The sequence below is a fragment of the Lithobates pipiens genome, unplaced genomic scaffold (genome assembly GCF_037356315.1).
Source record: "Lithobates pipiens isolate NorthernLeopardFrog02 unplaced genomic scaffold, aLitPip1_a1.2 Scaffold_16, whole genome shotgun sequence".
NCBI classification, from domain to species: Eukaryota; Metazoa; Chordata; class Amphibia; order Anura; family Ranidae; genus Lithobates; species Lithobates pipiens.
Window position 1 is genome coordinate 102540155 of NW_027507748.1, and position 13327 is coordinate 102553481.

Consider the following 13327-nt stretch of genomic DNA (forward strand, 5'->3'; position numbering starts at 1 on the left):
ATATTATCACACCTTAAATTTTCTTTTTTTCTCTTTTACATTGTTATATCTTGCATTTGATGTATGTGTATGTCTTATATTAGTTCCATTGTATTTACAAAAAAGTTTACATGTTACTTTATTTATCACTTTCAAAACCTCAATAAAAATATTGTACTGCCCAAAAAATAAAAAATATCTTAATTGATTTTTCAAATTAAATGAGTTATACCAGAGAAAAACAGCTGGTTGCATGAATTGCTATACTATGATTCCCACCTTATTATTTTCTTATAGAAAATACATGTATAAGTGTTTGCAGATGTGTATGTTTCTATGTGGTGTATTTCTGATTTCTAGTATGTGTGTAGCTATTTGCCTTTTGGTAATAACGTAACAATATTTTCCAGATGGTTGTAAAAAACCCGAAGTAAATTTACTTCCGAAATGTGTCTGCGTTTTTCTGCCTGCCTTCTCCCATTACAGTATTTATTTCTCCATCACAGCTGGATACTGTATGAAAAGCCACACTTTGAAGGTCAAGCTCATGTCCTTGAAGAAGGGGAAGCTGTGTTACTGCACCTCTGGGATCCTCCAGGAGCCAGAGCTAAGCCAGATAAAATCAGCATAGGGTCAGTGAAAAGAGTAGTGAAGGTACGTAGGAACTATATGATATTGCATATATGCATTGTGTTTGTTTACCCCTTGGGCAACATCTTTCTTTGATGGAACGTTGTGCTAAAAGGAAAGTGGATACTTGTATTGATTTGCAGTTGGTGAATGTGTTTGTTCTATTTTTATATGGAAATAGTAGCAGTCACATTACATCACATGTAAAGGATTTTATACATAATTTCATTATAAGACATTAGTATAGTACATTTACTGTGCTCTCTGAAAGGCTAGTTGTGTTCCTCCATTGACCATAGCACTTTCCTGGTAGTTGTATGGTCAGCAGGATGGTAAATGTGCCCATTGAATGGGGGGTGGAGGAAGGAAAACTGAGTGGAAGTGGGTGCGGGTACCTGTCAAAACCAGGTACCCCCCACCCAAACAAAAATCCAAATGTCTAAGGAGTTGGAGAGGGGGCATTAAAGCAGAACTTTCCCTTTTCGGTGAAGTTCCACTTTAATGATGCTTTGCAAGGTGAAAAGAAAACATGTTTATAATAGTTCCACTCCATTGACAGCCACAAAAACAACTCTGTGTTCCCAATTAATTTTGCTTATAACAGAAGATTAATTTGGTAATGATTTACCAATGTATTTAAATCTATTGTGTTTTCAAAACCATCGTTGTAAGCCTTTTCACCTTTATTTTTTTATATATTATATTAAGTCTTTGCAGCATGTAGTAAACATTTTCCTCCGTTGTTTATTTGTGTTCCTTCAGTTTATATATATATATATATATATATATATATATATATATATATATATACAGTATACAGTTGTGCTCATAAGTTTACATACCCTGGCAGAATGTATGATTTTTTTGGCCATTTTTCTGAGACTATGAATAACACAAAAACCTCTTGATTAGAGTTTGAACACTGCTGATTGGCATTCTCAATTACTTATCTTTTTGTTATATCCCTTTGCTGTTTTATACAGTTCAGCTACCTTCTCCCGCAGATTCTTTGACAATTCTTTTGCTTTCCCCATGACTCAGAATCCAGAAACGTCAGTGCAGCACTGGATAAAAGATGCAAGGGTCTGTCAGGAGTCCAGAAACTCATTGACCTTTTATACACACACTAATTACAAGCAAACATATCACAGGTGATGATGGTTACCTTTAGTAGCCATTCAAATTCCTTTGTGTCAACTTGTATGCATGTTATCAGGCCAAAATGACCAGGGTATGTAAACTTTTGATCAGGGTCATTTGGGTATTTCTGTTGCCATTATGATTTAAAAATAGTAAACACAGTTGGTTGATAATAAATGGCTTCAGCCAAACACTAAACAAAGAAATGTTTTTGTGTTATCATTCTCACTCTCTGAAAAATGGCCAAGAAATCATAAATTCTGCCAGGGTATGTAAACTTATGAGCACAACTGTATGTAAACCTTAACAATAGACTTCTCTTATTTACCCCATTTTTCCCTTTTAGTCCATTAACCACTTGAGATCCGCGCTATAGCCAAATGACGGCTAGAGCGCGGATCTCCTTTGCCGGGACTACGTCTATTGACGTCGTCCCGTGCACGAGCGGCCTGCGCGCCCCCTGCGGCGCGCTCTGTGATCAGCGAGTCCGTGAGACTCGCCTGATCACCGATCCGTGCAAGGGGTCGATCCCGACCCCTTATCACGTGATCAGCTGTCAGCCAATGACAGCTGATCATGTGATATAACGGAGCCGGTAATCGGCTATTATTCCTCCTCGCGCTGACAGCGCGAGGAGAAAAAAAAAGCCGATCACCGGCGGCCGTGATCGGGACATCAGTCCCGATCACGGCCAGGCCTGCTTGTGCCCACCTGCCCCCTGCTAGTGCCCACCTGCCCCCTCCAAGTGCCACAATAATAAAATGTCAGTGCCACCCAGCAGTGCCCACAGTGCCACCCAGCAGTGCCCACAGTGCCACCCAGCAGTGCCACCCACAGTGCCACCCACAGTGCCCACAATCTGCCTCAAAGGTGCTGCACCCCAGTGCCACTTATCCGTGCCCATCAGTGTCATCTACCAGTGCCCAGCAGTGCCGCCCATCAGTGCCCAGCAGTGCCACCTATCAGAGCCACCTATCAGTGCCACCTATCAGTGCCCATCAGTCCCATCTATCAGTGGTACCTATCAGTGCCCATCCGTGCCACCCATCCATGCCACCCATCTGTGCCACCCATCCGTGCCATCTTATCTGTGCCCATCTTTGCCCATCAGTGCCGCCTTATCTGTGCCCATCGGTGCCGCCTTATCTGTGCCTATTAGTGCCGCCTAAACTATGCCTATCAGTGCCCACCAGTGCAGCCTATCAGTGCCCACCAGTGCAGCCTATCAGTGCCCACCAGTGCAGCCTATCAGTGCCCACCAATGCAGCCCATCAGTGCCCACCAGTGCAGCCTATCAGTGCCACCTAATCAGCGCACTTCAATGAAGGAGAAAAATGACCCGTTTGCAAAATTTTATAACAAACTATTAAACATGATTTTTTTTTGTTTGTTTAGCAAAAAATAAAACTCCGAGCTGTAATTAAATACCACCAAAAGAAAGCTCTATTTGTGGGAAAAAAATGATAAAAATTTAATTTGGGTACAGTGTTGTATGCCCGCGCAATTGTCATTCAAAGTGCATCAGCGCTGAAAGCTGAAAATTGGTCTGGGACTGAGGGGGGTTTAAGTGCCCAGTAAGCAAGTGGTTAAATATAGTATCGAAAGTGTTCTTTTATATCCGTTTGATAATTGCAAAAAAAAAATTCTGAGCCATCCTATGCCTTGTGCAAACTTCCTGTGTTATCTCAAGAAATCAAATTAGTCCTCCTTGTTCTTATCTAGGACTACCAAATATGTTGTAGAGATGAGTAGATTGGGAGAGAATAAAAGAGAAGTAAAGGTTGTTTTTCTTTTTTTTTTCTCCATCATACTTACCTAGGTGGATGCAGCATGGGTCCAATGCTACATCTTTTCCCCCGGCGCCTCTGCACTGAGAACCGAGCAATCAAACATCGACGATCACTTGGTTTTCACAGCTCCGTGAGCAGAGAGCTGTAGACTGCCACAGTTCACTGCTCTTCTCCCTCCTTACTTACTGGAGCTGTGGAGGGGCTCTCAGCGGCTTGCTGGGTGGGGTGTCAATCCAGGCACCTGGCGGATCCAGACTTCCATTGTCAGGATGACATGGTGCCTGGACTGACATGGGTGACGTCAGCAGAAAACGGGTGACAGGAGTGCAAAACGAATTGCACTCCTGTGATCCATAGTGGCAAGTAAAGCCAAATGAGCTTTGGCTATACTTCTCCTTTAAGCAGTTTAGCAAATGACAACTGGGTTGGCTAACATTACTCAGTCCACAAAAATGCTGTGTGTTGTCAGCCCAGGAAAGGACCATTATGCCCCGTACACACGAGCGGATTTTCCATCGGAAAAAACTTTGATGGTTTTTCCGACGTAATTCCTCTCAAGCTTGGCTTGCATACACACGGTCACACAAAAGTTCTCTGGACTTTTGTCCGTCAAGAACGCGGTGACGTACAACACTACGACGAGATGAGAAAATTAAGTTCACTGCTTCCGAACATGCATCAAATTGTTTCTGAGCATGCATAGGAATTTTGCGCATCGGAATTTGTACAGACGATCGGAATTTCCGACTGACAAATTTGAGAACCTGCACTCAATCGTTTTCTGGCCAGCAAAAGTCCAATGGAACATACACACAATCGCATTTTCCGACCAAAAGCTCTCATCGGACTTTTGCTGGCGAAATTTACGATCTTGTGTATGGGGCATTAGAACTTAGGGGTTGAGTGCATTTCTGACAGATCAACGAGTATGTTTCTGCACTTAAATTGCCTTGCAACATATTATTCATATGCTTGTTACCTTTTGTGCTTTTATACGTAGCATTAACATACAAGCCCTTTGAATCTCATGATGTCCTCTTCTTCACTGCCAATCCTCTGCTGCAGGTCTAGGCCTGTGCCGCTATCTTTTCTGTCATTGGGAGCCAGCTCTGTTTTCCTACTTTTTGCAGCCAGCCTCTAATCATGCATGCACAGATGGAGATTTGGCACCATGTCATTCTGTTTATGGCTGCAAGACCAAGGTGTCGGCAATGCAAGTGTCTTGAGATTTTGTGAACAATGGACAGTGCAGCTTTTGTAGAATATGTGGTGTGGGTATCCCAGAACACATTTGGATACCAAAGTAAACATATCTCTTGCCTAGGAAGGGGTCGCCACTGAACAAATGTAATGTTTTTTTGTAAAAAAAATAAAAATGTAAAAACCACTGCCAGCAATTGATTTTTAGGTGGGAGGAAGTAGGCGACAGTTTAGACATGTACAGCATATGTTTTTTTTTTTATTATTTTTCCTTGACATACTTTAAGTGCCTGTTATTTGTTCTCTTCAGGATTACTTTCCTGAGGTAATAATATCCCCTCTAGAGGAAACATCAGATTCTTCAGTTCATATTCATGCAGAGGTGCCATCCTTGGAGCATGTGGTGGACAATCGGCCGCGATCATTTACAGTAAATTCAGGAGTGTGAGTATGGTTTGTTGCAACTAGATTTTTTCATGTTCATGAAATTAGAATCGTTACACAAGTCATTTTTATAATAAGATTTTGCACCCAGATTAATGACAATAATTCTAGACTACACATGTAAGAAGAGCCATATTTAGGTTATTGAAGGCTTAGGTACATGAACCTAAATTCCCTGAGCCCATCCCCTCCGCAGGCTACACCTCTTTCACATACTTTTTTTATGCTTCCAGTTTTTGCTACAGGGCAGAACTTTCTGTTATTTGTGTGACAAGTTTCTACAAGCTTGTTTACTGATCAACTTAAAAAAATGATAGTATAACTAATGGTGGCCATACATTATACCATGGGTCTTCAAACTATGGCCCTCCAGTTGTTCAGGAACTACAATTCCCATCATGCCTAGTCATATCTGTGAATATCATTTTTACAATGCCTCATGGGACGTGTCGTTTCGCAACAGCTGGAGGGCCGTAGTTTGAGAATCCCTGCACTTTACGAAAAATCGGCCAAACCCAATCTTTGAAAAACGAACATTTGGCCGTGAGCGCAAACGATAGTGCCATCATGTAATGACTGATAAATCATTCAGTGGACATAAATAAATGCATCTTTTGTTCGTTTCTTTACATACGAATGGGAAACACATTAACCTTTCAATTTATTGTTCGTTCGGCAGAAAATTTCCAAACGTGTCCTTCATTTTTTCGGCTCAAAGATATCCCAGCGATTATCGATTTTGTGCCCATTAACTGGCTGAAAAACGAACAAACTGTCTAAATTACCAAATTTCTGCCGATTTTTCGTATAGTGTATGGCCAGCATTAAGAAACATTTTTGTTTTGTTTGTTTTGAATAGAGTGGGGAGGGATTAGAACACCTGTCAGTTTTTTATTACTATTTTCGCCTCCATTAGGGAGAGTCACCCTCTCTATATGTCTTGTTTACTATTATAATTGAAAGTGAAAGAAAATCCCAAATTTTAGGTTGCCTCCAGAAATGTAATAGAGGAGAAATCTTCCAATGGGTGCAATAGTTCTGGTGACTTTCAGGTCCCCAAGGGACTCCCTTGATTTGCATGGACACAGATGGCAAAAAAATTACTCACATCTGGAATTTGAACCCTACCAGTTCTGCTCTATATTTCTACTACACTGTGTTTGGTTGTCTGTGTATCTTATTGTCTTACGGCCGGACTTTTCAATAGCAAAGTTCAGACGGAGCGAATCCATCGTACAATTCGATCGTGTGTGGGATTCATCGGACCTTTGCTGTCGAAAAATCAGATGGAATTTAGATTTAGAACAGGTTTCAAATCTTCCCGACAGACTCGAGTCTGGTCAAAAAATCAGTTCGTCTGTATGCTAGTCCGACGGACGAAAACCGACACTAGGGCAGCTATTGGCTACTGGCTATGAATTTCCTTATTCTAGTCCGATCGTACTTCATCACGGTCAAATCCATCAGACTTTGGTGTGATTGTGTGTGGCCAAGTCCGTTCGTTCGGAATGTCCGTCGAAAGTCCATCGGGAATACCGTTGGACCTAGTCTGCCAGAAAGTCCGGTCGTGTGTACACTGCGTTAGAGACTGACTTTTTTCTCTTAGAATAAAATAAAAATATGAAAAAAAAATTTACTGACAGGTTATAACCCTCTCTAACCAAAAAAAAAAAAAAAAAAGGTTTTGCCTATAGTTCTACAATAACTTGCTAGCTGTCAAAAGAAAAATACTTCTTTGTGTGATTCCTAAGTTGGTGCAGCAGTTTTTGACTTGTGGTAGATCTGCTCCTGAATTTAACATGTTTTTTCTCTGGGTTTTATTGTTGTAGCACCACTGTGATGTGGCCATCAATAGAGTCCTCCATTCACCAACAGCAATACAGGCATACCCCACTTTTGAGTACACAATGAGGTTTATTGACTAAAGCTGGAAAGTGCAAAATCAGACTCACTTCTGCATAGAAACCAATGAACATCTAACCCCAACTTGTTCAATTAACTTTGGTAATAAAACCTGGAAGCTCATTGGTTTCTATGCAGAAGTGAGCCTGATTTTGCACTTTCCAGCTTTAGTAAATAAACCTCATTGTGTACTTAAAAGTGAGGTATGCCTGTACACAAGTTGCCTTCTTTCCATTTGTAGTAAAACAAGGGAAGCATGCCAGGAAAAAAAAAAATATGTAGGCTGCAGTTGCCGTTCTCTCCTGAAAATGCTAATTGCCTGACTGTCATGCTGATGCATTTGCTTTAACTATGTTTGACCAATAATCAGTAGAGATATAACAATGTATTTTTTTTATCTATTAGTGTGATGTGTGCTTGTTCCAGGTGTATGTAATGCACGATCAGATTTTCCAACAACGAATGTTGGATGTGAGCTTGTTGGCTGAAAATCCGACCGTGCGTATGCTCCATCGAACATTTGTTGTCTGACTTTCTGCCAACAAATGTTGGCTAGCAGGTTCTCAAATTTTCTGCCAACAAAATATTGTTGTCGGAATTTCCAAACGTGTGTACACAAGTCCGACGCACAAAAGTTCACTCATGCTTGGTATCCAGCAAAAGGAGCCACACTGGCTATTGAACTTCCTTTTTCTTGGCTCGTCGTACATCACCATGTTTCCACGGTCTTAATTGTTGGTCAACATTTGTGTGACCGTGTGTATGCAAGACAAGTTGAAGCCAACAACCTTTGAACAAAATTCCATGATTTTGTTGTCGGAAAGTCCGATCGTGTGTACGGGGCATAAGTCTTACTGAGGTCAGACACAGTCAAGCAACTGACACTTTCGAAAGGAGGTCAGCATTGTCAGCCCTAATATTTTCTTACACTGGACCCTAGCACTTAAAGAGACACCGTCACCCTGCCCATTCAGGGCAAAGAGACAATGGGAGTTCAAAATCTGGTGCAGCTCTGCATAGAAACCAATCAACTTCATTTTTTTTGTCAAAGGGGGTTGTAAACCTTTGTGTTTTTTCACCTTAATGCATCCTATGAATTAAGGTGAAAAAACACCTGGCAGTGACCGCCCCCCCAGCCCCTCAGTTTTACTTACCTGAGCCCTGAAAAACTTGACCCGGCAGGGATGCACTGTCTCTCTGCCCGGGGTTCTTGGCTCTTGATTGGATAGACTGATAGCAGTGCAGCCATTGGCTCCCACTGCTGTCAGTCAAATCCAATGACCTGGGGGGCGGGGCCAAGTCATACTTTCAACGGCTACGGCCAGCGAATGCTGAACTTGGTAGCACGCCCACAAGGTAACCCCTTCGGGTGAGTGCTTCTCCTAGGGGGTTATCTGCTGTGCGGAGGAGCCGCGAGAGCCGCTGGGGGACCTCAGAAGATGGTGTTCGGGGGCCACTCTGTGCAAAACAAGCTGCACAGTAGAGGAAAGTATGATATGTTTGTTATTTAAAAAAAAAAAAAACCCTTACAATCACTTTAATTGAAGAAGCTGAAGTTAGAAACTGATTGGCTTGGTACAGCTTGGTCTGTGAATGGATGTTAAAAATAACAGACTTGGGCAGGCCATAGACAAAGTGATTTTCTTTCCTGTAGCCACTGGTTGCTGGAAAAAAAAAATCACTTGATTAACAGACTGTGTTAATGGGGGAATCCTTTCCGTGGAGCCATTGTGTTCATACTGGTTGGGGGGGGGGGGGGGGTTGGGGCTAGCAGGGGAAGCCACCCCCATCTGGAGAACACAATGGGGTTGATTTACTAAAGCTGTAAAGTGCAAAGTCTGGCGCAGCTGTGCATGGTAACCAACTTCTAACTTTGGCTTGTTTAATTAAGCTTTGACAAAAAAAAAACCTGGAAGCTGATTGGTTTCTGTGCAGAGCTGCACCAGATTTTGCAATCTCCAGTTTTAGTAAATCAAATCTGTGCAAAACCCCTGCACAGAGTGGGTAAGTATAACATGTTTGTTATTTTTAAACAACAACAAAAAAAAAAGACTTTAATATAACATTATTACCACTTTAAGTACAGGTTTCCTTTAAAAGTAGAGATCATAAAATAACAATAAAACTGAAGTTGTTATCAGTAGCAACAAACCAGTTTTCACCTTTTTATTTTAAATCAATTTTGTACCAATATTTTTTTCCCCAGTTCTAAGTCAATTCTAATGATATCTAAAAAAAACACTCTAGTGCATGTTTGGGTCTGTTGGATTGTAGTACGAATGTTAGATTGTAAACCTCTAAGGCCCCTTTCACACTGGGGCGGTGGGTCCGGTGCTTTACCGTCATATTTGTGGTGGTATTCTGCCAATAGCGGGATGCTTTTAAGCCCCACTAGCGACCGAAAAAGGGTTAAAACCACCCGCAAAGCCAGCGGTATAGCCGCACTGCCCCATTGATTTCAGTGGGCAGGAGCATTGGAAGAGTGATATACACACCGCTCCTTCACCGCTCCAAAGATGCTGCTAGCAGGACTTTTTTTACCGCCCTGCCAGCGCACCGCTCCAGTGTGAAAGCCCTCGGAATTTCACACTGGAGTGAATGGAGCGGCTCTTTCAGGGCGCTTTGCAGGCACTATTTTTAGTGGTGTAGTGCCTGCAAAGTGCCCCAGTGTGAAAGGGGTCTGTTGTAAATGGTTGAACAATCTCTCTAAAGCCCTATGGAACATGTCAGTGCTGTATAATCTAATAAAATAAAAATGTCATCATGGTCTCCTCTCAGCTGGCTGACGTATACGGAGCCTCAGTATAACGGTGCGGTGTCCGTGTTGGAGGAAGGCTGCGATCTGTCTCAAATCCAGGCATGTGCTGTAAAATCAATGCGCCCTTTGAAAATGGTAAGAAACCCCTTAATCTCTTAATGATGGTATATGATGGTACAAATATGAAGCGTGTAGGCAGTGCTGCCGCAGAACTGGAGTTGATATACATAACAACTAATCAAGTTTTAGCTTTTAAATAAAACTCCTCTTTCTGTAGATTTTATAAACCTGTCTCGTTTTTTATTTATTTTTGTGATGACATTTTCTCTACCTTTCATTAGCGAGGAAAATGTATTAAAAGTAGTTGCGACTCAGAGATTGCTTTTCGGTAGTCTTCTGTGGCTGGCAGTGATTGCACTCTGTGACTTCAGTATTCAAAGCCTAATTGTGTGGAAGGAACAAATGTCTGCTTAATTCTTTTCCCTTCATTTCAGGGCGGATTAAAAGTGCAGCTACCAAATGATCCGAAGGTAAGTGATTGAATTGCTATGGCAACAACTTTGAATACATAATTCTACAGCGTGTCATTTTGTATGTCAGAAATATGCCTAAATTATGAACGGTTTTACAGATAATTATATATGAAAAGCCACATTTTCAAGGGTGGTCAAGAGAGATCACAGAACATGTCAGCAGCATCGGGAAGCTTATTAGTGATGAAGACAATACTGATCCCCTAGATGTTGGATCCATTCGAGTTATTGGTGGAATGTGAGTTCTCCTTTGAAAACCTTTAGTAGAATTTTAAAAGTATCAACATTTCAGGTTTGTAATGGAAGCATTTCTGAGAAAAACTTTACTATTCAGGAATGTAAAATTAAAGTTTCTATATACTGTAAACAAAAACTGAATCGGTTGTTTTCTGAGTCAGGAGCTTTTAGCACCAACCTGTAGGCATGACTACTCCCTTAGATGTGGTGGCTGCATTCGTTTTATTACTTTTATTTTCAGGGTTTTTTCTTTTATGTTCTAGTTTTCCTTCCACTAACACACTTCCTGTTTTTAGATGACAGTGCTTACTTATTGTACTATACTATATCTATGCAAGAGCAGGGTTGTCAGCCTTGGACGCTTCTTTTTTATGCCGCGTACACGTGGCTGGACTTTTTCGACAGCAAAGCAATTCGACCATTTGTGGGATTCATCGGACCTTTGCTGTCGAAAAATCAGACGGACTTTAGATTTAGAACATGTTTCAAATCTTCAAATCTTTCCAACGGACTCGAGTCCGATCAAAAAATCAGTTCGTCTGTATGCTAGTCCGACGGATGAAAACCAACGCTAGGGCAGCTATTGGCTACTGGCTATGAACTTCCTTATTCTAGTCCGGTTGTATGTCATCACATTCGAATCCGTCGGACTTTGGAGTCCGTTAGTTTCGGAAAGTCCGTCGAAACTCCGCCGAAAGTCCATCGGGAAGACCGTCGGACCTAGCCCGCTGGAAAGTATGGTCGTGTGTACGCGGCATTAGTCCTCTCACGTGATCCCACAGCTCTGACTCCTCTGTTCCCAGTGACTGGGAATCTAGAAGATTTAACCACTTAAGGACCGAGCCTCTTACTGAGATTTATTGTTTACAAGTTAAAAACAGTTTTTTTTCGCTAGAAAATTACTTACTCCCGGCAGGAGGGATTGGCCTGCCAGTACTGTCTGTGCTGATGGCAGAATTGTGCAAATTGTTGTTGCAGGAAAGAAATCTGTACCATATTTGTCCTGCCTTACAAATTAAAGCTGAACTCTAGCTTTAAAGCAGTAGTAAACCACATAGAAAGAAAAAAATAGGTACCGAGCAGTTTAAGTCATAATGTGCTAGTATACATCTCATACTAGAACAATATGACAGACTTACCTAAAAACAAAGGCCTCCAGTGGCGCGCTGTCACCACTGAAGGCGCTTCCATCTTCACCCGGTCTTCCTTCCGTGTTTGCAGGCTCCAGCAATATGCATGGTCGAGCCATCGATGACGTCACTCACACGCATGCTCACAGGAGTCGCTATTTACAATACGGCTCTGAAGGAATGGCGTGGGTATCACGTTCCTTCAGAGCGCATGCGCCGGTGACGTCACTGGCTACATCAAAAGTAAATATCTTCTAAACAGCGCACGTTTAAGAGATATTTATTGTACCGATAGGTAAGCCTTATTATAGGCTTGCCTATAGGTAAAAATCATGCATAGGAGTTTACCACCACATCTAAGAATTGGTAAGCTGCAGTGTAATACATTTTTGTTTTTGGGGTTTAATACTGCTTTAATAACTGGGTTTGCATAGGCACAAAGTGGGTTTATATCTGTTCTGACTATTGAACGTTATATTTAAATGACAACATTTTGCTTTAAAGCTTCATTAACACTAGTACAGTTTAAAATGCGTATTTGGTCCCACTTGGCATCCACATTAATAAATAATGCTCACGTTTCTTGTGGCTCCATTTATATATCATATTACAGAGCTTGCACTGCTGTCTATTGTGTGGCTGTAAAAAATAACTGAATACAGCAGTAAGAAATTCCTACAGAACAGAGCATGATAATTTAATTTAATCGTATAATGACCCGATTTTGCAAAGTGTTAGGCTAGGTTCACACTGCTGTGATCTGATTTTGATACTAATTTAAGTGCGATAATGTAGTGCAACTTGGATGCTACTTTGAAGTGATTTGTATATTCTATGGAGCTATAATTGCACCAAAGTAGTAAAGGAACCTTTTCCAAAATTGCACCGTCCTGAGTTACATAGATGTGAACACATTGAAAGCAACGTGATTTCCATCGTCATGCAATTATTTGCACCCACGTTGCATCTGAAATCGCATTAGTGTGATTAAAATAGATCTAAAAACGGCAAGTGATTCGAATTTTCTGATTGATTAAAATATTTCTATCTGCTGATTTATACAGTATTTGTATTTCCATGTTGTTTAGATGGGTTGGCTATGAAAAAGAACGATACAAAGGGTACCAGTATCTCATAGAAGAGGGCGAGTATGAGGACTGCCAAGCTTGGGGAGGATACAGTAGCACATTCCAGTCCATTCGGTATCTGCAGGCCGTAAGTACTCCTTAGCATCATATTATATGTGTCTACCAGTGGACTGTCCATAATGACGCAATACATATTGATAGTTGGTGAGTGAGGGCACATGAGAAGGAGAGCACAACACCTGATCGTTTATGACGTTTATTTATGAACTGTTTATTACTATTGTTTTTTGGTTTAATCAAGGAGGTTAGGATTTGAGGGTTTAATTGAAGTAACCCACTACACCAGCATAGAGAATCACATTGTTAAGACAGCACTGGGTTTGACACATAGCACATAATGAATTATGATTGACACTACAAGAACTGTAAGTTAATGAAACACATTGGCTGCTTTTTCTCTACACACAAGAAAATAAATGCCTTTTAATCCTGATGA

General features: G+C 41.3%; 1 protein-coding gene across 1 annotated transcript in view; it reads left to right on the top strand.

Annotated features, from left to right (window-relative positions):
* The window catches only part of CRYBG3 (crystallin beta-gamma domain containing 3), a 252163-nt gene that overhangs the window by 177389 nt on the left and 61447 nt on the right, over positions 1-13327 (top strand). Inside the window, exons 7-12 of the mRNA XM_077480179.1 lie at positions 486-633; positions 5050-5183; positions 9864-9978; positions 10338-10373; positions 10475-10614; positions 12832-12958. Of these exons, the coding sequence (XP_077336305.1) occupies positions 486-633; positions 5050-5183; positions 9864-9978; positions 10338-10373; positions 10475-10614; positions 12832-12958 (700 nt within the window). The remainder of the gene's footprint in view (positions 1-485; positions 634-5049; positions 5184-9863; positions 9979-10337; positions 10374-10474; positions 10615-12831; positions 12959-13327) is intronic.